General features: G+C 45.0%; 1 protein-coding gene across 1 annotated transcript in view; it reads right to left on the reverse strand.

Moving 5' to 3' along the window:
• Nucleotides 1–17,459, reverse strand: part of LOC111231702 (kinesin-like protein KIF26A) — a 39,853-nt gene extending 22,394 nt beyond the window's left edge. The window contains exons 1-7 of the mRNA XM_022758920.1: nt 17,316–17,459; nt 15,209–15,574; nt 14,966–15,106; nt 7,919–8,380; nt 7,732–7,816; nt 7,476–7,582; nt 5,395–5,525 (exon numbers count right to left, since the gene is read on the reverse strand). Of these exons, the coding sequence (XP_022614641.1) occupies nt 5,395–5,525; nt 7,476–7,582; nt 7,732–7,816; nt 7,919–8,380; nt 14,966–15,106; nt 15,209–15,574; nt 17,316–17,459 (1,436 nt within the window). The remainder of the gene's footprint in view (nt 1–5,394; nt 5,526–7,475; nt 7,583–7,731; nt 7,817–7,918; nt 8,381–14,965; nt 15,107–15,208; nt 15,575–17,315) is intronic.
• Nucleotides 17,460–20,532: the final 3,073 nt, after the last annotated feature.

Below are 20,532 nucleotides of genomic sequence, written 5' to 3' on the forward strand. Positions count from 1 at the left end.
TCTCCTCCAAGGTCAAAACACGTGTGCTGAATAGATAACAAGCAAAGAGATAACAGAGAGATAAACTGGTTTCATGGGTAGGATCATCTACAGTCTGTTCTTTCTTTCACTGTTTGAACGCCCGTTCTGTTCCTCTGGACTCACCAACACCCTGAAGCCTGAAGCTTGTTTGTCATATAATTGTTCTGTATTGTTTTATATAACTGATTAAAACAAGAAACTCTAGTACTCACAGTTCCTTCCAATCCATTATCTACTTAAAGTTTTTCGCCTTGAAGAGGAACCAGGTCCAAACTTGCTCTCGTCCTCATTCACCATCGCAAAGAAGCAGATTTACTCTGAGGAGAAGAATCACAACGCACGGCAGGAGGGAAATCTGGTGATGAACGGTATCAGCAGCAGTGATGAAAACTGTGTTCAACAGTGAAACATGACGATGGTTTTCAGGATAAACTGAATCTCTCAAAGAGGAAACTGGTCAGAATCCATCAATGTCAACGTAGAATTAATTGTTCCAGGGGGGATTCTGATGTCGATCTACGTTTCCTTTAGTCCAAATAACATCATTAGTCGTCATCATTCGCATCATGTAAACTTTTACTTATGGTCAAACAAGCTGTTGATCCACTTGTATCCTGTTCTCAGAAGCATTCTCAGCACAGTCCTCAGGAAATTTGGGATTTTTCAAAAATTTTTCTTGATTCATCATTTGAATCCACATTTAGCAGCCCCACCACACGTCCTAGTGTGAAGGTTTCCTTAATAAACTGTCCATCCATCAGTTTGTCTTTGAGGTATCCGTACACTGTCCATCCATCCTGCTGGTCTGAGTCAAATCGTTCTCACCAAACTCCTCGGGGGATTTGTCCAACAGGTTTAATGTTGTCGGTAAACCGGTTGTCCATCATCAGCCAACCAAACACAAACTCTTCAGGACATTTTGGAGTTTTTACTTTGTCAATGAAAACGTTCTGGTACATCTGTCAACAAACATCCCCTGGTGTCAATTTAGTAACTTCAATCATCTGTAAAGTGACATCTGGGCGATTAAAGTCATTAATTCAGTTTTCAATATCAGTTCACGGGTCGTCCATCCATCAGTCACTTCTGTTATCAGTAACTTTGGCCAAATACCTTGGGGAACATACGAGCTTCCCAAGACGGTGCTCATTTTGTCATTAAGTGCAACAGTCCAAGTGTCACCTCATAATGTCTGTAAACTCGTATCTGTCGTCCATCGTCAGTATCTTCTGTTATCATCCATCTCAGTCTCACCACAGACCCTGAGGACATTTTGGAGGATTTCAAGACCTTCTTTGTTGGTCAATAAAAACTACTCAAATCATTTTATGTATCAGTAAATTATTTGTTTGTCCAGTTGTTTCCTCTTTTCAGAGCAATTCTTTCCAGACACCTTTAGGAATATAGAGATTTTCTACTATTTCACTTTGTCTGCCAATAACAATTACATCCAGCAGTCGACATGTATCCTTAAATCATCTAGAAACTGACCTCCTGTGATCAGAGTCACTTCACCACACTCCAAAGGAAATCTGGGAGTATTCCAATATTTATCTTTGATTTTTTCGATGGGTTTCTCCAGCTGTATCCTTAAATACTACAGGAGTTTCTAGATTTCACTTGGTCCATCAATCAAAAACATTCCAATATCAGTCTGGTGGTCCCCCCCTACCTCACTCTCTCCAAACTCCTCAGGGAATTTGTTCAGAATATTCCAACAGGTTTCAGTCAGTTCAAGATGTCGACTGCATCACTTTCTCCTTCGCCCGTCAGTGAATCCTCCGTCAGTCCGTCCGTCCGTCCACCCTCATCCTTCATCAGGATCAGAGTCAGTCCGAGCGGCTGGAAGTTTTCAGGGAAGAACCGGAGGAGTTTGTGTTGTAAAGTTTGTGTTGGAACATCATCCAAAAGATGAGAAAGAGGAGAATTCTGCAGAGATTTGTAGAAGTTTAGTTCAGTTCATCAGCAGTGTCTCCGTCCAGAATCTGGTCTTCACGCTTCATGTGTCCATCCATCTCTACAACACTCTGTCCAACAGCATCCCTAAGCCAAGCATTGCACCAAATCCATTCAGAGGCGTCCGTCCGTCCTCGTGGCTCCTGTTTCACCTCCCGTTTATTTTATTAGTGGACACAATCCTTCACTTCCCTCCCTCATTCCTCTCCTCTTTTTCTTCTCTTCTTCTGTCTCGTCTAAATTTTCTCATTATTGAACCATCTCTTTTTCTTCTCTCCTTTCCAACTCGTTAATTCTGTCTACGGTTTCCCGTTGACTTCTGTCCTCTCTTTTTCTTCTATCTTTACCTTTTCCTCTAATATCTACCTCTTTTCTTTATCTTAACCTGTCCTCCCTTTCCTTTTCCTCTCACGTTCTCACTTACTCCTTTTCTCTATCCTCCATCTTTTACTTCAAATTGACCTGTTTTGCTCCATTTTTTATTTTCCTTCTCTCCCCCTCCATCTCTCCTTTTCCTCTCCCTCTCTTCTCTCCTGTAGCTTCTCAGTCTGTTCCTGCAGTATCGCAATGCCTCTCCTTTTCCTCTCCAGCCCTCCCTCCCTCCTTCCTCCTCCTCCTCCTCCTCTAACTCCAGGAGAGAGAGGGGGGGGGATTAAGAGAGGCGGCAGCAGCGGAGGAGGAATGACGGACTAAAAACAAGGTAGAAATAAAGGAGTGAATGAAGAGCGGGTAGATTCCTGCTTCTCGCTGCTGTTGTTGTTGCTGGGAAACACTGGCGATGCTCCAACCTTCCTCTCCTCCCTCCCTCAATCCATCCGTCTGCCTCGCTCACCTTCCCTCCCTCTCTCTCATCCCCCTTCTCTCTCTCTTTTCACAGCCCCGCCTCCTCGTCGTGTCAACGCGCAGCAACCGTGAAAACCGCTGTTGATCGCCCCGGTTGATCCCCTCATTCCCTCTCTCTCTCTCACACACACACTTGACATGCTGCATGAATACTTCATGAGATGGACCCCCCCCCCCCGCAGGACTTCAAAGACACTCATTATATGTGTGTGTGTGTGTGTGCGTGTGTGTGTGTGGTTTGTAGGAACTGGACTGAACACAGGACCAGACTAAGTATTGACCAAGTCCAGCAGCTGTTCTGGGGAGAGGACAGGAGTGAGAAGAAGAACAGGTGGTGAGTCTTTGCGGCACCTCTGATTGGTCTGAAGGATTCAGGAGTGAAGCTCCAGGAGGTCGATAGAAAAGCTCGGGCCAAAAGCCAGAAATCCACTTTGAGGGAACTCGACCCCCCTCAGAGTGGAGCCTGATTTAATGTTCAGTTCATTTCAGGGTCCAAGGATTCTGTTCACCAGACCAGACCTGGTTCTGAGACCATAGCCAGGAAGCTCAGATGTTGTTCTGCCTGGGTGTACCTGGGTCTGGACCCAAGTTTTTGAGTCCCGGGTTTGGCAGACCTTTGAGGACACACTGATGATCTGTGGGTATCGAGCGGGATCAGTTTCAGGTTTGTAAAACTGAACAGTCTCAAACAGGTACAGTGTACTGAGTAGGGGTCCAGGGTCCAGGGTCCAGGGTCCAGGGTCCAGAGTCCAAGGTCCAGGGTCCAGGGTCCAGGGTCCAGGGTCCAGAGTCCAAGGTCCAGGGTCCAGAGTCCAAGGTCCAGGGTCCAGGGTCCAGGGTACAGGGTCCAAGGTCCAGAGTCCAGAGTCCAGAGTCCAGAGCCCAGGGTCCAGGGTCCAAGGTCCAGAGTCCAGAGTCCAGAGTCCAGAGACCAGAGACCAGGGTCCAGAGACCAGGGTCCAGGGTCCAGACCGCCTCCAGGAAACTCTCAGATCTCTTTGTGCTGCCTCTCACCATCAGTCTAAAACACACACTGTCCCTGACCTCTGACATGACCTGCAGCACCACCTCCATCAGCGACATCCTAATGTGCCGGTGGAAGGAGACGCTTGATGTTTCCACGGCGATGATGCATCTCGGCCCCTGAATTATAGACGACTTCTTCTTCTCGTCTTTGCTCCTTGATGTTTGTGGCTTTGATGGAGCTTGAAGCTGAATGTGCGACGAGTCTCAGTCACTCAACATTCATGTTTTCATTATCTCTGCGTCCTCTGTGGTCTCTGTACCATGAACAGCTCATAGCAGCTAATGCATACCATATCAGATGGGGGGGTTTGAGGAGAAATCAGACCAGCACCAGCCAGTCGTTCAGGTGAAAGTCACCTTCAGAATTCCCTCCACTGAAGAAGAAACCATGATTTCATCTAAAAAGGCCTCAGACACAGAAGGATGAGACCAGATCACAGGTGGACTCCATCAGTGTCATTAGAGGCTCCAGTGTCACTGGTGCAGCCGGTCCCAGAGTACAGTAAATTGAAATGTTCCAATTTCTAACAGGTTCCATATGTAATTTCAACATATGTTCATATGTGATTTTACTTCATATGTACATATACTACAATTGTGAATGGGAAACTGAGCCGAAGCCCTCGTCACCCTCACCCCCTCCTGAGCCCTGAGGACCAGGCTGCTTGCTGCTCTGTGACAGCTCCAACCACTCAAACTGGGTAAAAATAGTAAATCTGCCAATTACATTCTGCACAGAGAGAAAAGTGAGTGTGTGGCTCAGGAAGACTTTGATCCCTGAGGGAAAATCCTCATTTTAAATGTTTCTGCTGCAGAAAAACCAAAAACCATCGGAACTTTAACGTTTTACAGCAAGAAACATCAGTGACAGTTCACTGAAGGAAGACCATGAGAGGCGGTAGAAAGCTCCAAAGTGAGTTTTGATTTAGTTCACTTTTTAAGATGTAGAAATACTTGACAATGTTCTAAATACCATAATAACATTTCATATGAGGTTAATGGATTAATTAATAAGTTTCCAACACAATATCTGAACAGTTTAGTTGTTACCAAACAACATTAGCTTCAGATCCTCAGGCAGGACTCTGCTGGTCCTGGTTCAGGATCAAAAGTGACCAGGTTTTTACACTCAGTGACATCTTCTAAACCTCTTTCTGTTTTATTTCTTTATTTCACAGTTTTTATTTATTTATTTATATTTATTTATTTGTTTTATTCTATTTCATTCACTGAACTTTTATTTGCTGGATCTTTATTTTGTTTTCATATTTAGTTTTTCTGTTCTGAAGCACAATGGTTTGACAGGTGGTGTATGAATAATGTTTTTTTACAGAGAAAGTCCTGAACTGATTTGTACTGAACTTGGAGGAGGGCTGGGTCCCGGTCCAGGGAAGAACCTGGTAAAATTGGTGCTGAACCAGAACATTTACTGTAAATTTGACTTGATTTTCTCTCTGAACTCTGGTGCATCTGCCTGATTTATTATTATACATATTATCATATATTAAAGATAAGGGAGAGTTTTCTATGTGGGATGCGTTCACTGACCTGATGAAGAAGGCGGCAGCAGCAGACGGCAGTTGGCTGGTCTGGGTGGCGATGCTGTGGGCGGCTGGTTTGACTGCGACAACCTGAGTCGAATTCTTCACGGTCGCACAACTTCCATCTGAGGCCACAGTCTGAGAGATGGGAGACAAACAGGACGAGCATATCAACACATGAGCTGTGACATCACCTCCACTCCTGCAGGGGGTGGGAACAAAGCACCAGGGACCAGAGTCTCAAATCTGATCTGGATTTGATCTAATTCTGCACCTTGTTACAGTAACATCGTTAATTCATAAGATGTTTCACATGAATGTCAGTTTAACAGACCCAGCTTGTTTTTAGCCTAGCTTAGCACAAAGACTGGAGGCAGGGGGAAACTGTCTGTGTTGACTCCTCAGATGTCTGTTCTCTGCATGTGGAGGTCATTAACTAATCAGCTCTGGTCATAAGCATCCAAACTTCCCATCATGCTCAATCACAATGTGGCTGCTTCTTCCTGGCTCACTGTGGCTAATGGCTAATCCTGCTAATGATCACAGAGCAGAGTTTGTTGTTCTGCTGTTTGGGAATGTGGATTCATTTCACCTACAGTTTTATATTTTATAGGTTGTGACTTGTTTGAATTTTAAACTTAGTGTTCAAAGCATCAACATCCAGATAAATATAAAGACATCATCAGTTTTAAACTGTATCTGTGACCTAGTGGATTATAAATCATGATCATGGAGGTTTTTGTTGTTTGTCCTCGTTCTGTCAGGACTCTTCCTCTCTCCAATCCCTCTTCTTCTTCTCTGTTTGTTCTCTTTGTCTCTGGGCTCACACCCGTGGCCTGGTTATGGTGGATTACCGTGGTAACGGGGAGTCCATTGTTCAGCTGTTGGACTGGGACACGCTCGGCCAGATAACAGGATTACACAGCGAGCCACTGGCAGGACGAACCCACCGCCACAACCAAAACAATCAGACCTGAGGCAAGGTGGTTCAGACAAGGACATGACGATAGCAGCAGCTAATCAGACCAGGTGAACTACAAACATGTCGGAGGCTGGACTTTCTCTGAGTTTTTATTTTATCAGTGCAGGTTCCTTCAGCTGTGGTTTGACTGGTTCACTGATTTTCCTGTGGTAGGGTCGAATATGCAAACAATGGATGCATAAGACTTAAAAACAACATAAACTTCACCAGCTGACACTAGACTGAAACCAGCTGACACTAAACTTCACCAGCTGACACTAGACTGAAACCAGCTGACTCTAGACTGAAACCAGCTGACTAAAACCAGCTGACACTAGACTGAAACCAGCTGACTCTAGACTGAAACCAGCTGACTAAAACCAGCTGACACTAGACTGAAACCAGCTGACTCTAGATTGAAGCCAGCTCACAGTATGAAACCAGCTGACAGAAGACTGAAACCAGCTGATTGAAACCAGCTGACAGTAGACTGAAACCAGCTGACACTAGACTGAAACCAGCTGACTCTAGACTGAAACCAGCTGACTCTAGACTGAAACCAGCTGACTCTAGACTGAAACCAGCTGACTCTAGACTGAAACCAGCTGACACTAGATTGAAACCAGCTGATACTAGTCTGAAACCAGCTGGCTGCAACCAGCTGACACTAGACTGAAACCAGCTGACTCTAGACTGAAACCAGCTGACACTAGACTGAATGATGATACGCCAGGTCCAGCCAGTTACTGGTTTTAGTCCCAGTCTTGTACAGTGCACTGGAATGAACTGGAAGCTGTATATCTGTAAAAAAAACATGGCTGACATTAAACTGAAGAACATGAAATCTGCAATTAAAACACCATTTTCCTGATTCTGTCCACACCTCCTTCTCCTCCTCCCCTTCCTCACCGCCCTCACCTCCTCAGAGTAAAGTCTTCACGTGTGCAGACGACCTCTCGGCTCTGATCAATAACCTCCTCTATCTCCCTGCAGTGACCTCAGATTATATTTGCATCTGTAATCAGGCCTCATTGATCCCAGCTCCTCATTAGAGCTGCTTCACAATCAGGACTGTGAGTCCGTGGAGGAGCAGAAACGAGCACCAGTTGACCTGAACACCACCTCACTGAGAGGAGTGTCGACATCGGACCCTGATCCTGAGACTGATCCTGAGACTCATCTCGAGTCTGAGTCTGGATCCAGGTCACGTTGGTGGAGGGTGAAACATCCAGTCCTGTCATGTGCAACCACAGATTGTACAGAAAGATGTCGAGCTGAGACCTCTGTGCGTGTTGGGACTGTGAACATATGCTCCTGTTAGCATCCGTTAAGCATCATGACTCGGAGGTCGTCGCCTGGGCGACAGACACAGATTTTTGTGACGGTGCACCAGGATTTGTCCCGGTGTGCCTGGCGGTCCATGGAACCCTGGACCCAGTCTCCTGGTGCTGCTCTGTGCTTCCTGCCTCTTTGAGAATAAAAAGGAGCATCTAATCCACGGTGGAGAGTAACGTGATGAAATGATCTATTGGCTTTATAAATGACATGCAGCGTGTCCCTCCCTGCTTACTGTAGTGTGCTGGTGTTCAGGACTGCAGCAGGAGACGCTCCACACTCCTTCCAGGTAGTGGTGTGCATCTAGGGGGAGGGGGGTAACTGTAGCCAGCCCTTTGGCACCGCCCCCACCAAGGTAGGTGCTCTGAACTCCGCCCCATCCCCACAGAGCCCCGCCCCCCTGTCGCTGCCCCTCGTACAACCATCTCTGCTGCTTCACCGGCAGCTCGTCACCCACCCAGCTGCTCTCTGAGGCCGGGGGGTTGCAGGTATTGGGGGTGGGAGGGGCGCTGGGGGTGTCAGGGTGAGGCGTCATCTCCCTGCTGATGCCCAGAGCCTGACGTAGTGCAAGGCGCCTCAGCTGCTGGAAGGAAGCAGCGCAGACGTCGCAGCGGGCGTCGACGGTAGCATGGCGGCTGCGACGAGGCCACTGGAGGCGCTGGAGCTTATCGAAAAGGAAGGAGGCGTAGGCCAGGTCCTGGAGGGGGGGGGGGTAAAGACAGACAACACAGATGATGAACCAGAGTCTAACATGTTACACACTTATTTACTTTTACCCCCACCAAGACCAAACATGTGTCAGCTCCAGATCCAGATCCAGATCCAGATCAGATCTGGACTCAGATGATCCAGATCCTGAGCAACTGATGGAAATGTTGGAAAAATCTCACTATGTTCTGGATCAGCCCCAAAACCTGAACGGGTTCTTCCCTGGACCAGAACCTGATTCAGGACCTTTTGCAAACACAATTTCCTCGACTGAGGTAACGATAGAAACACACACAGGGCTGTGTTAAACCTTTAGACTCATCTCCATCATCATCATCAGCATCAGGAGGCGTCTGATTGGTCCAGACTGATCAACCAATCATCAATCAATCATACATCAACCAATCAAACAGGTGAAAGGACAGTCAGCTGCTGTTTGTCTGTCTGACAATACAATAGAGTCATGTCAGACTCATTTTAAAGCTTCGCATGTTTCCCTCTAAAACAACACGGAAAGTAAAATTACAACGTTATTCTCTTAATATTAATTAATAATGTGATTTTATTCTCAAAATTATGACTTTATTCTTGGCCCTGATTCTCTGTCATAGTATTCAGCACATTTGTTTTGTTTTTGGATCTTTATGGTTCAGCAGCTGCTCCTGATCCACCACCCAGCAGCTGCTCCACACACACACACACACACACACACACACACACACACACACACACACACACACACACACACACACAGGTCTACGGCGGCAGCAGCAGGACATAAAGCCCGTCAGCGTGTGGAGATTTACAGTGCGCTCTGTCAGGCTCTGACCTGCTGCCGACACGAGTCACTGAAGCTGAATGCAGGTCAGTGATTCAGTGTCAGCTGACTCCACACAGACGCCGTGATGCTTTACAGCCCAGACTCTCTTCTTCTGCCGCGTTCAGACGCAGAAGGAAGAGCTACGTTCAGCAGCAACATCTGTTCTCCAGCTGCTCATTAACATGCTCGTTACTGTGCAGCGTTGATGACATCACTGATGAATCAACAGGAAGTGAAACTTGTTGCTTTCCTAACTAACTTTTCTGGAAAGACTTTGAAGTTAAATATGATCAAAACATATTATAATATAATAATATAATATAATTCATTTAATATTGTTACCCTGCTGATTTTATGAAGAAAATTTCATATTCATAAGGTAAAATTTCTTTAATCTACTCTTATCTTGAACATCACTTTGAGTCTCTCAGATTTGTAACAAACAACAAGAAGTCCATGTCAGCAGTTAATATCTATTTCCAGATCTGCGGACACTGATTCTTTTACCTTTTCTAAACAGGATCCTGTTTTCTGAGCGTGAAATATCCCAGAAGTTCTAGAGATCCAGAGCCTCACTGCTTCAACCCTAAACATGTTATTTGTAACTATGATAATCCAAATGAATATCTACGTCACTTCATAAATCTAAATGTTAAATTCTTTATCAACAAACAGAAATTTGCCAAATTAACTTTTAAATTTTCGCCTTTTCTACTGATTCTTTACTCAAATCACTTGATTTATTAAATAACAAAAAGAATAATTAATAAGTTTTAAATGTATAGAACCTTTTCCCTGTTACCTCCATAAATAACAATCTGGTTTAATGTTTGATATATTAACTGAGTTCCTGCACGTTTCCTCTGATCAATAAAAGAACTTGTTTCTCAGCAGCTCTTTAAACAACATTAAATATCTGATGGAGAACTAACAGGAAGTTACCTGGAGAGTCCTGCAGGTTTATGATCCTCAGTCTGATCCTGAAGCTGCTCCAGTTCTGGACCATCTGAGTCCAGACTAGCAGGCTGCTCCTCTCTGACTCTAACCTCTGTCTGGGGGGGGGGCTGGGTGAGGAGGGAGGGAGGGAGGGAGGGGGGGTCTCCTGATGTCACATCCTGTCAGCCTCTGACCTTCTGACCCTCTCTGTGACTGACACAAACCAGCTCCACCACATTTGTGATTTTAACTAAATCAAACAACAATCACTTTAACACACAAAAAACTACAGCTCCCAAAGGCTTATGGGTAATGAGGTTAAATACTTGTAAAAAAAACAAAACAAACTTATTTGAACATGTAAAGTGATTTTTAGAAATGAGCTGGTGCAGTTCTTCATGATGTGATCGTTGAGGTGAGTTCTGTCTTTTAATCTAAATCTCTTACAATCTGAACGCTTATAAAACAAAATAATTAATTAGAATAAACTGGATTAAATATCCAGTTAAAAACCATCAGTCACTCACAATCTGACACTTCACAGCTGCTGTGTTTTATTTGATCTCAGCTGGATCTCAAACAGTCACATGGGCCATGTGGTTTTGGTGGGTCGTGTTGGAAGATACTGGTCTGGTACCAAAGCCCCATAAACCCTCATCTGTGCTAGTGTTGTCTGATCTAATCTGAGCTGATTTAATCAGATCTGATCTAATCTGATCTGTGATTTAATCAAATCTGATCAGAACTAATCTGATCTAATCTAATCTGATCTTGATCTAATCTAAACTGATCTAAAAGGTGATTACGTATTTTCTGACACATTATAAATCAAACAATTTAATCTATTTATCAAACATTAATCAATAATGAAGACAATCGTTGGCTGCAGACTTCTCTCATGTCTACAGAACATTAGTCGCCATGGCAGCGGCGCGTTAGTCACCATGGCAGCAGGCAGACATCAGTCTTCTGGCTCCTCTAACAAGCGGAGACACAGAAACCCCAGTGACGTCTCACTCCTCAGATTATTCTCCTCCAGCTCAGAGGAAGTGGATTAGCTCACATTAATCAACACACTGAGTGTTCTGAATGCTAACGACTCTTTAAAGTGTTTGATGTTGCTGAAGGTGAGAGCTGAACTTCGTCGCCTCCCTCCGCTCTAATTATCTCGTTAATCAGGAGGGCTGCTGGGAAACGGCTCTTCACAGGCTTTCATTTGATCTGAACCTGCAGGCAGCAGAACTGAGGACGGGCTGGACTCTGTTTCTACAGCGGAGACAGAGACGGACGCTGGGTCCCAGGTCACAGAGGACCAACCATGTCACGGCGACTAGACTGCCTCATGTTAAAGGTTCCAACAGGTGGATCCTTCATGGTCCAACATATCCCAAGGTTCATTGCGAGGCGGTAATGGCAGCAGACAGTGACAGAGAGTCTGAGGACGACACTGTTAATGTCAGTGTTGTCATTCAGCTCAACAGTACAACAGAAGGTTTTAATGAGAAAAAGTTACGTGTTGTCAAGGTTGCTAGGCGACAGGAGCCGCGCTTTGTGATGCAACAGTAAGGGCGGGAACAGCTGCACACTGGGGTAGGTGTGACCTAACATTAGGCTGAGGGAGCAGCAGCTCTGTTCGCTGCCCCTGGTGGTTGAATCGAATTCTGCAACCACACAACCGGGAAGGATTGATCAATCAATCAATCAATCAGTCAGACCAGATCAGCTGTAAATAAATGGATTATCAGACCCAGATATCAGTCCAGCCCTGTTCCACTAACTCCCCTCCCCGTTCCCTCACTTCGCTCCACTGCAGCCGCCTCCTCCTCGCTCGTCCTCGCCGTGTCACCACTCATCACCTTCAGGAGAGGACGAGCCAGCCGCGTCCCGAGCCCAGAGTCAGTCCTCGCTACGCTAACAAGCATCAGAGGAGTCCGGTCTGTTCCAGCCCCAACCCAGAGAGCAGAGCGGGGCCTGGGGGGTTTAAACCCTGCCGCATATGGAGCAGAGACGACACAGTGGAGGCTGATTAGAAACCTCATTATGAAAATCCAAAATGGCCGGCTGACTCCCATGAATACCAGGTCAGGTCATTGACCTCCTCCTCTGCTACGGTTTGAATCTGCTGCGTCATGGTGACAGCTTCATTTGTTGGAGATCATTTTCCTGGATCAAGGTGTCCTGCAGTGCATGCTGGGCCATCATCATCTAACTGTTCATTCGCCTCCTGTATGAAGCCCACAGGTCATCTGTGCAGCAGGTTATCATCGCCCATGGTTACGTTTTGTTGCTGGGTGTGTTTATTATTGTAACCATGACAACAGAGGTCCGGTACAAGGTGTCTGGTGTAGTGTTAGTATTTGTGTGTGTTATCATCATCATATATTCATTTCTCATTAATCTTAAACATGTATCAGACTTTTGAACTGTTTATAATATCTACATATATTAACAGGCTGGATGTATATTTATGTAATATATGACTATAATATATACATACAGTGGTGGCCAAAATTATTAGAACACTTGGCATATTTAAGAGGTTTCAGTTGTTTTTGTTGAATCAGCCATAAAAATACCCATAAAACGAATAAAATATCTACAAAGTCTTCATCATGCTCTATAAACCATAGAATAGAGCCATCATAAGGAGATTTAGGTCATTAGGTCATCAATGTCACACAATCATGTTCCTTCACAGAAGAAGCCAAATTACTTGTGTAATCATTGTCAGGTGTGATCGTGGTTAAATTGATGGTGATGCAAGAGTCTTAGGACACAGCTGTGTGACTCTTTTGAATGTACAAGGCCTCTCCTGCTCGTTAAGTGATTGGTAACATCAGGGTTTTGTCACTGAGGCCACACCACCAATTGATATAAATTCAAAGCCTCTAGAAGTAGTCTTGAAGCACATGTTACTCTTTGAACATGGCTAAGGTGAAGAAGGGTTCGAATAAAGGCCCTTTTTGATGCTGGCTGGAGTTACCGCCGCATAGCCAAGGACTTCAGATGCAGTCCAAGCACTGTGAAGTACACTTTAGACCGCCATTATGCCACCAATTCACACCAGAACTGAAAGGGGAGAGGTAGAAAAAATAAACTTTCAAACAGACATGTGAAGCATCTCAAAAAGAAAGACCTCACGAGAACTGCGTGACGAGATCAACACCACAATGACTAATGGTTCTTGAAGACACTCAAGAACTGTGTGTCGGAAACTGGGAGAAGAAGGACTTGTTGGCAGAATAGCAGCAAAGAAATCATCACTGAAAGAGACAAATAGAGTGAAACGCCTGAAATTTGCAAAAGAACACAAGAAATGGACAAAGGAAGATTGGTATAAAGTGTTGTGGACTGATGAGTCCAAGTTTGAACAGTTTGGCAACAAGCGAAGAGTGTATGTTCGACGGAGGGAGGGGGAGAGATATAAAAATGAGTGTCTTTTGCCAACAGTTAAACACGGAGGGTGTAGTATTATGGTGTGAGGTGCCATTTCAGCCTCAGGAACGGGTGACTTGATGGCATCATGGATAAGAAAGTATACCCCCACATTCTGGTGAGGCACGGAGTACCATCTGGGAGTTGTCTTATTGGGCCTGGATTTATTTTCCAAGAGGACAATGACCCTAAACATTATTCTAACTATTGCCGGAGCTACCTGCGACAGAAGGAATCTGCTGGAACATTGAAAATGATGAACGGGCCCCCTCAAAGTCCAGACCTCAACCCCATCGAGCAAATTTGGAGCGAGTTGGAAAATAAACTGGACAGATCTATTGTTTCAAATGCTTTCCTACATTCAAAGGAAAGCATTTGGCTTGAGTTGCAGAAGGCATGGGGTAACATTAGTGTTGAAGTTCCCAGGAAATATATTGACACTATGCCAGAGAGATGTGCTGCTGTAATTGCTGCAAAAGGTGGACATACCAGATATTAAAGTTAACAGTTGGATTAAAAAACAGATGTAGTGACTCACTTCATCTGATATTTGTTGTATTCAGCAGCAACCATCTGCATGTTTCATTAACATTGTGAAATGAAATCATGTTTTGGAGGCAAAAAAAACAGCGTCAATATTTTCAGATCTGTGTCAGATCTAATCATTTCGGCCACCACTGTATATATATATATATATATATATATATATATAATCATATTTGTACAGGCTGGATATATATGTCAATATATGACATTGTTCTAACAGGTTTCATATATCATTTTTTACATATATTACAGATAAAATAAAAATGTATATTTCATTAATGGAAATTAAAGACATAGAGTTTAATCTCTGAGCCTGTGGATAAAGTGAACAAACCAGCAACCTTTAACACACTGATACCAGTGTGTGTGTGTGTGTGTGTGTGTGTGTGTGTGTGTGTGTGCAACAAAGTAAGGAGCCACTGACTGACCAACTGAGAGAGAGACAGAGTGGGCGATCAAGCAGCAGAGACAGTGAAGAGAGAGAGGCAGTGAAGTCAGATCACTGAACAGATCAAAGAGAGAGAGAGAGAGGTAACACCACAGAAAGTGAAGCTCTCTCGCCCCAGCAGAGATGTGAGCTGCTGTGATGACCTGACAGAGGAGTTCAGCGTCACAGTCCTGGGCCTGCACAGTCCGCTCAGACCACATCCCAGTCCAGGTTCTGCAGAGATCCTGGACTGTAGAGTCCACACAGGGACCAGGACCAGGACCTGGACCTGAGGGACCTTCAGGTGACGCTGTGTGTTTACCTGTACGTCTCCCTCAGCAACACACAGGTGTCGTCTGTGATGTCAAATGAACAACTGAAGATCAGAGTCTTTGCAGAGACCACCAGACCGGACTGGACTGAACCAGACCAGACCAGACCACCTGACCCAGACTGGACCAGACCAGACTGAACCAGACCACCTGACCCAGACCAGACTGGACCACCTGACCTGATTCAGCTGCAGAACCAAGGTCCGGGAGGCCTCGTAGCTGAGGGGACCACCGTGAACCTGGTTTGGGACGTTGCATACTTCTGTGTCTGACTCACTTCCTGTCCTCACTCTACTGTTAAAGTGTCTTACACTGACTCACCTGATCAGTCCCGCCCCTCTCCTCCTTCCAGGCAATCAGAGTGTATGAGGGTCTACCTGTGTGAGACAGTTGTGACAGTGTGGTGTTGCTGCTGACCTTCAGGGCCGAGGAGTCGGCCAGAGCAGCAGCTTGTCTCTTCAGCTGTGACGCCATGATGTGGCAGCGCTGACACAGCCTCTGTAGCTCCTCCCCCTCCTCCTCCGGCTTGCCGTAGCAGCTCAGTTCGCTGGCTGACAGCGAGCCTTCGGGGTTCGGCCTGGACGCGCAGCTCCTCCTCGCCTCCTCATCGTCCTCCTCTCCTGCAGAACGAAGACGCTTCCTGCGGCACGTGGAGCCCAGAGGAAGAGGAGTGTTGCCCTCCACCACCTGCACAAGACAATGGAAACTCAGTGTCTGTCACATGATTCCTCAGAGCAGGAGACAACATGTAACTGTTGAACCACAGGAAGTAAAACTAGTAGTACTTCCTGTAGTTAAAGTACTTCCTGTTGTGACAGTTTCACATTAAAAGTACTTCCTGTAGTCACAGTATCACAGTAAAAGTACTTCCTGTAGTCACAGTATCACAGTAAAAGTTTGTCAGATGAATCAAGGGAAATCTTTGCTGTTATTTGTGAAATGTAGAATTTGACGTCTCTGCTCAAACATGATTAAACGACATCTAGTCTTTTTCTACATTATGTCGTTTAAAAAGACAAACTTTCATATCAGAACATAAACTGATATTTCTGTGACAGGCTGAGTATTTCATTATTCTCAGTATGTGTTTATCACATGCTGTATTAGGACGAGCTCTCCCTCTGAACGGAGGCTGAGTCGAAGTGTGAAGTAAGAGCAGTTCTGAGAAGCTGCAGGGTGAGGCTTCATCTGCAGCTCTGAACAACGACTGAGGAGGAACAAATGATCGACAGCAGTCATCATCACAGCTAAACCTCCACACACACTCGCTAGCTTCACCTGCGGCACCAGAGACAGACAGAAAAATCACCTGAGGTCACATGACTTTGACTTCAAAATAAAAGCAGAGCGAGTTTAATCAAACACCAGTGTCGAGCCAGAATCCAGAGATGAGTCTGATACTCACTGTGTATCTCCTGTAATCCGGTCTGTGTCCCCGAGCTGAGCTCCAGTACTGTGAGTACATCTCTGTTCACAAACTCCCCGACGGCTTTAATGAACTTTAATAAACTCTGATTATCTGATGAACTCTCCGACTGACTGAGAAGCAGCTTCAGTCTCAGCCTGTGAGGAGCTCTGCTTTCAGTACAGAGGGAAAAAAGACAAGCTGAGTGTGAGTGTGTGTGTGTGTGTGTGTGTGTGTGTGTGTGTGTGTGTGTCTCGGCTGTAGGAGGAGAATGATGTCGCTGAAGCGTGAACTTTCAGACTGCAGGACGGGAGAGTGAAGACTGAGCTGAGATCCACTGCTCTGACACAGTTACATAACTGCTGTGTGTGAAGACGAACGATGACACGGTGGTGGTGAATATTAGTGTGAATATTAGTGAGGCTGGTGGAGGTAGATAAACAGTGATGGCTGCTGGGCAACTGATACTGGATACTGGACAAACTGGTCCATATGATCGAGACCAGGAACGTCCATGGTGGATCCACTCAGTCGCTGTGTGCTTCAGATGAAAGCAATCATTCACCAATTCCATCTAATGCTGGAGGGAAAAACAAGAAATGAATTACAAATCTGAAATCTACTAAAATCTGATGTGACGGCCCTGCCCAGCCTGTCAGTGTGTGTGAGTGTGTGTGTGTGTGTGTGTGTGTGTGTGTGAGTGTGTGTGTGTGTGTTGTAGAGGAGCCTGTGGTGAGTGGAGGAGGTCTGCCCCCCCCCCATCACCAGTCACTGGAGTGATGTCTCTGGTTTGAAGATTGTTGGAAATATTGGTGATAATGTAAGAAGACAACTCAAATAAATACAGAACATAGATCTAGTTGTTTTTAGACATTTTAATGTGGGAAACTAACAGATTATAATCTAAGTCTTAGAATATATTCTACCAGTATTATTCTTTAAATGTTTATTTACCTGAAGCGTTCCAGCCTCTGGTGCAGGTTTCCTGTCTCTCCTCTAGGGACAGGAGCAGCAGGGTCTTACACCGGGGGTCAAGGGGTTGATGTTCGTCTCTACTGCACTGGTATATCTCTTCTTCAGATCTTGTATGGTGCTCTGTTTGATGTCTCTGACCAGCGCTGTGTCGCTAATGTTGTCCTGTGCGACAGCTATGGTCGCCACTTGCATCGACCTCAGTTCCTTCGGTGTTCCTGATATCTGTCTCATTCAGGGTGAAGATATCTGTGCCACTCTGTCTGTAGAAGCGTCGTCAGCGACAACAGCCAGGTGCCCCCAAATGCTTCAGCACTTCACGTGATAAATCACGTGCTTTCTAACATGCAGGGTTAGATCGTTCTGGATCATTGGGAGGAAGCTTTGCTGAGCTAAGTGTGTCCAGTGTTGGTTGGCTTTCCAGTGGAGCTGAATGAAGCTGATTCTATGGGTGGTGCTGTGTGAGATGAGTGCTAAGGTTTGCAGTATTCCCCGAGTATTTTATTTTCATACAACACTTCAAATCCCATGTGTCATATCCATCTCCTTAATTCCTTCTTTGTTAAAAAACCAACGTTCGATTCAAACGCAGTCTTTCTCCAATGCCTCCATATTTGTTTTAACAACTTCCTCCCCACACTGACCGTCACCTATGCTGACCTCACCAGAAAAAAATTCCGCTCCACCATCTAGTGAAAGCAATTGATTTTATCATTGAAATACCAAAAAGTTCAGTTCGTGTAAGCAATTCATACAATAAAAGATTGATACTTGGCGTCTGGGATTCATTATGTTTCATCTAATGTTCCTCTTATGTTGTACAACATCAAACTACATCATTACATCAAAGTGACAACTGAATGTAAACACCACATACTGAAATGTATTTGTTACTCTCTAGTTCAATTTCCAAACTCTCAATGACATCAGAATTAATTGATTCTAACAAAGTGTGCTTAATATTGACACAGTACAAATATATATGTATTTAGAATTAAACTGTTTCAGCTGAACTAATATTTAGATACTCAATAAAACAGATGTTACACATAAACTATTCAGACTTTAGTTTCTCACTGACTGTAAAACTGTATTTTCCTATACAGAGAACCTGTTTCAGCGCCTCAGTAAGCATAATTTTTCTAAATGCTCTTAGAAACAGTAAAACTAAATTCTGTAGTTCACCGTTTCTTATCAAAAACACTGCTGACAAATCATTAATCATCTCTAGCATCACGTTTATTTCTCTTTCTGTAACATGAATATTACATGAAACTTACATTTTAAGCTTCAGTACGTTTCTCTTTACACCTTTGATATTCACAACATACAGTAAACTGCTGGAACCAACTCTACATGGAGATAACTTTGTTGCTAGCTTACCGAGACAGGTGACACTAGCTTACCGAGGAATGTGAAGATATTTACCGTCTATCGTGACGCTAGCTTACCGCGGCGGTTAAGTGAATCTAAAACCGACACTTCCGGTGGTCTCGTGGCTCCTGCAGATAAACCGTTTCTCTGTCAACTGATATCTGCTCGACTTCAATAACTGTTTTCACTTAGTTCCTACCGTTTCTTGACTTCAGTGCAGCTCAACTCTCTCTGAACCACCTCGCGCTCGCTCTCACAACACACTGTAAAACGTTGTTAAATTTAGTGGCGGGAAAGAGTGAAACAAAAGATTTGACCAAGTTATCACAACTGTTATATCAACTAACACAAATAAAAGTATTAAACTGAAACTACAGTCAATAGTTGGGTTGTTTATAATAGTTTATTTGTTTTATTCAGCTGGGTTACATCATCTGTCAATCAGAGCAGATACAGCAGTTTGAGGTAAAGATCACTATGAACAAGAATAATCTTTGAACTGAACTAGCTTTTCTCTCTTCATCAGTGTGGTGGTGGGGGGGTTAATGTTGACCCTGGAGGCCGGGGGAGTTTACAGAATATAAAAACATCAGGAGGGTTAAGAAAAGTCATGAATGTCACATGATTTTGAACTGATGACATGTTTCAGAAGTCGGCTGCAGAGAACGACTCGTTCCTTCTGTTTTTTGTGTCCAGGTGTAAAACCTGGTGAAATACAATCATCTCCTGTTCAAGATGGCGCCAGTGTGCGTGGCCTGCCGTCTGTCTCTGCCAGCGTTATGTGTGTTTGTGCTCTATCTGTCACTTGTCAGTCTAAATGTCTACTCGCTACTGGTGTATGATCGCCAAACACTGTTGGACATTCAAGTTTCTGCCAAAGATCTGGTGGGGTCTGATCATGGTGGACAAAAGTCTTTGCCCCCTTTCCTATCGGAGATCCCAGCTCACCTCTGCCGTATCCCAGCTCTATCCCTCCGGCCTAAACGCCACCGCCGCCGGGGTAAATGCAGCGGTCGACTGGTAAGGCTGAAGGCCTGTTTATCGCGCCCGTCAAAGGTTTCTTGGACTAAGTATGGAGCGGTTCCTCGCCTCGTTATTTCTCGACGATTGCTGGACCATGTCGACGCCTGGCTGGTACCTGTCGTCGGCCCGGATGAGATGCTTCAGCCCTGCGGCCCCTGCTTTCCTCGGCCTCGCTGGCGCAGGGTGAATTTGTGCAACCTACGGCCTTTGTGACGGTTACTACCGTGGATCCTCCGACTCCTGCCAGGTTTGGGCTCGTCAATGCTAGGTCGCTAGCGAACAAAACTTTCATCCTGAAGGATTTCCTTACTTCCCGAGGACTGGATTTTCTCTGTGTGACTGAGACGTGGCTAGCTGTTGGTGAGTCCAGCGGCCTCACAGAACTTTTACCTGGGGATTGCTGCTATTTTAACTCCCCCCCGACCTCGGGCCGAGGAGGAGGAGGAGGAGGAATAGCGACTATTTATAAAAGTTATTATAAATGTAAGCAACTGTCTCTGTCGTCCTCCTTCACCAGCTTTGAGCTGAGTTTATTTGAGCTGGCTCGCCCTCACACAGTGTTGTGTGCAGTGGTCTACAGACCTCCCAAATACAATAAGGACTTCATAAGTGACTTTTCTGATTTCCTGGCTGAAATTATGCCCAAGTATGACCGTGTCCTTATTGTTGGGGATTTTAATGTTCATGCGTGTTGTCCTGATAAGCCTATGGTGAAGGACTTTCTTAACCTCATTGACTCTTTTAATCTAGTACAGTCTGTTTCTGGTCCCACACAAGAACTCGATCTCGTTTTATCATATGGTTTGCCTGTTATTAACTTTGGAGATCTGTGACGCATTGTTTTCAGACCATATGCCTGTACTGTTTGATG

Source organism: Seriola dumerili, unplaced genomic scaffold, assembly GCF_002260705.1.
Source record: "Seriola dumerili isolate Sdu_G_001 unplaced genomic scaffold, Sdu_1.0 BDQW01000312.1, whole genome shotgun sequence".
NCBI classification, from domain to species: domain Eukaryota; kingdom Metazoa; phylum Chordata; class Actinopteri; order Carangiformes; family Carangidae; genus Seriola; species Seriola dumerili.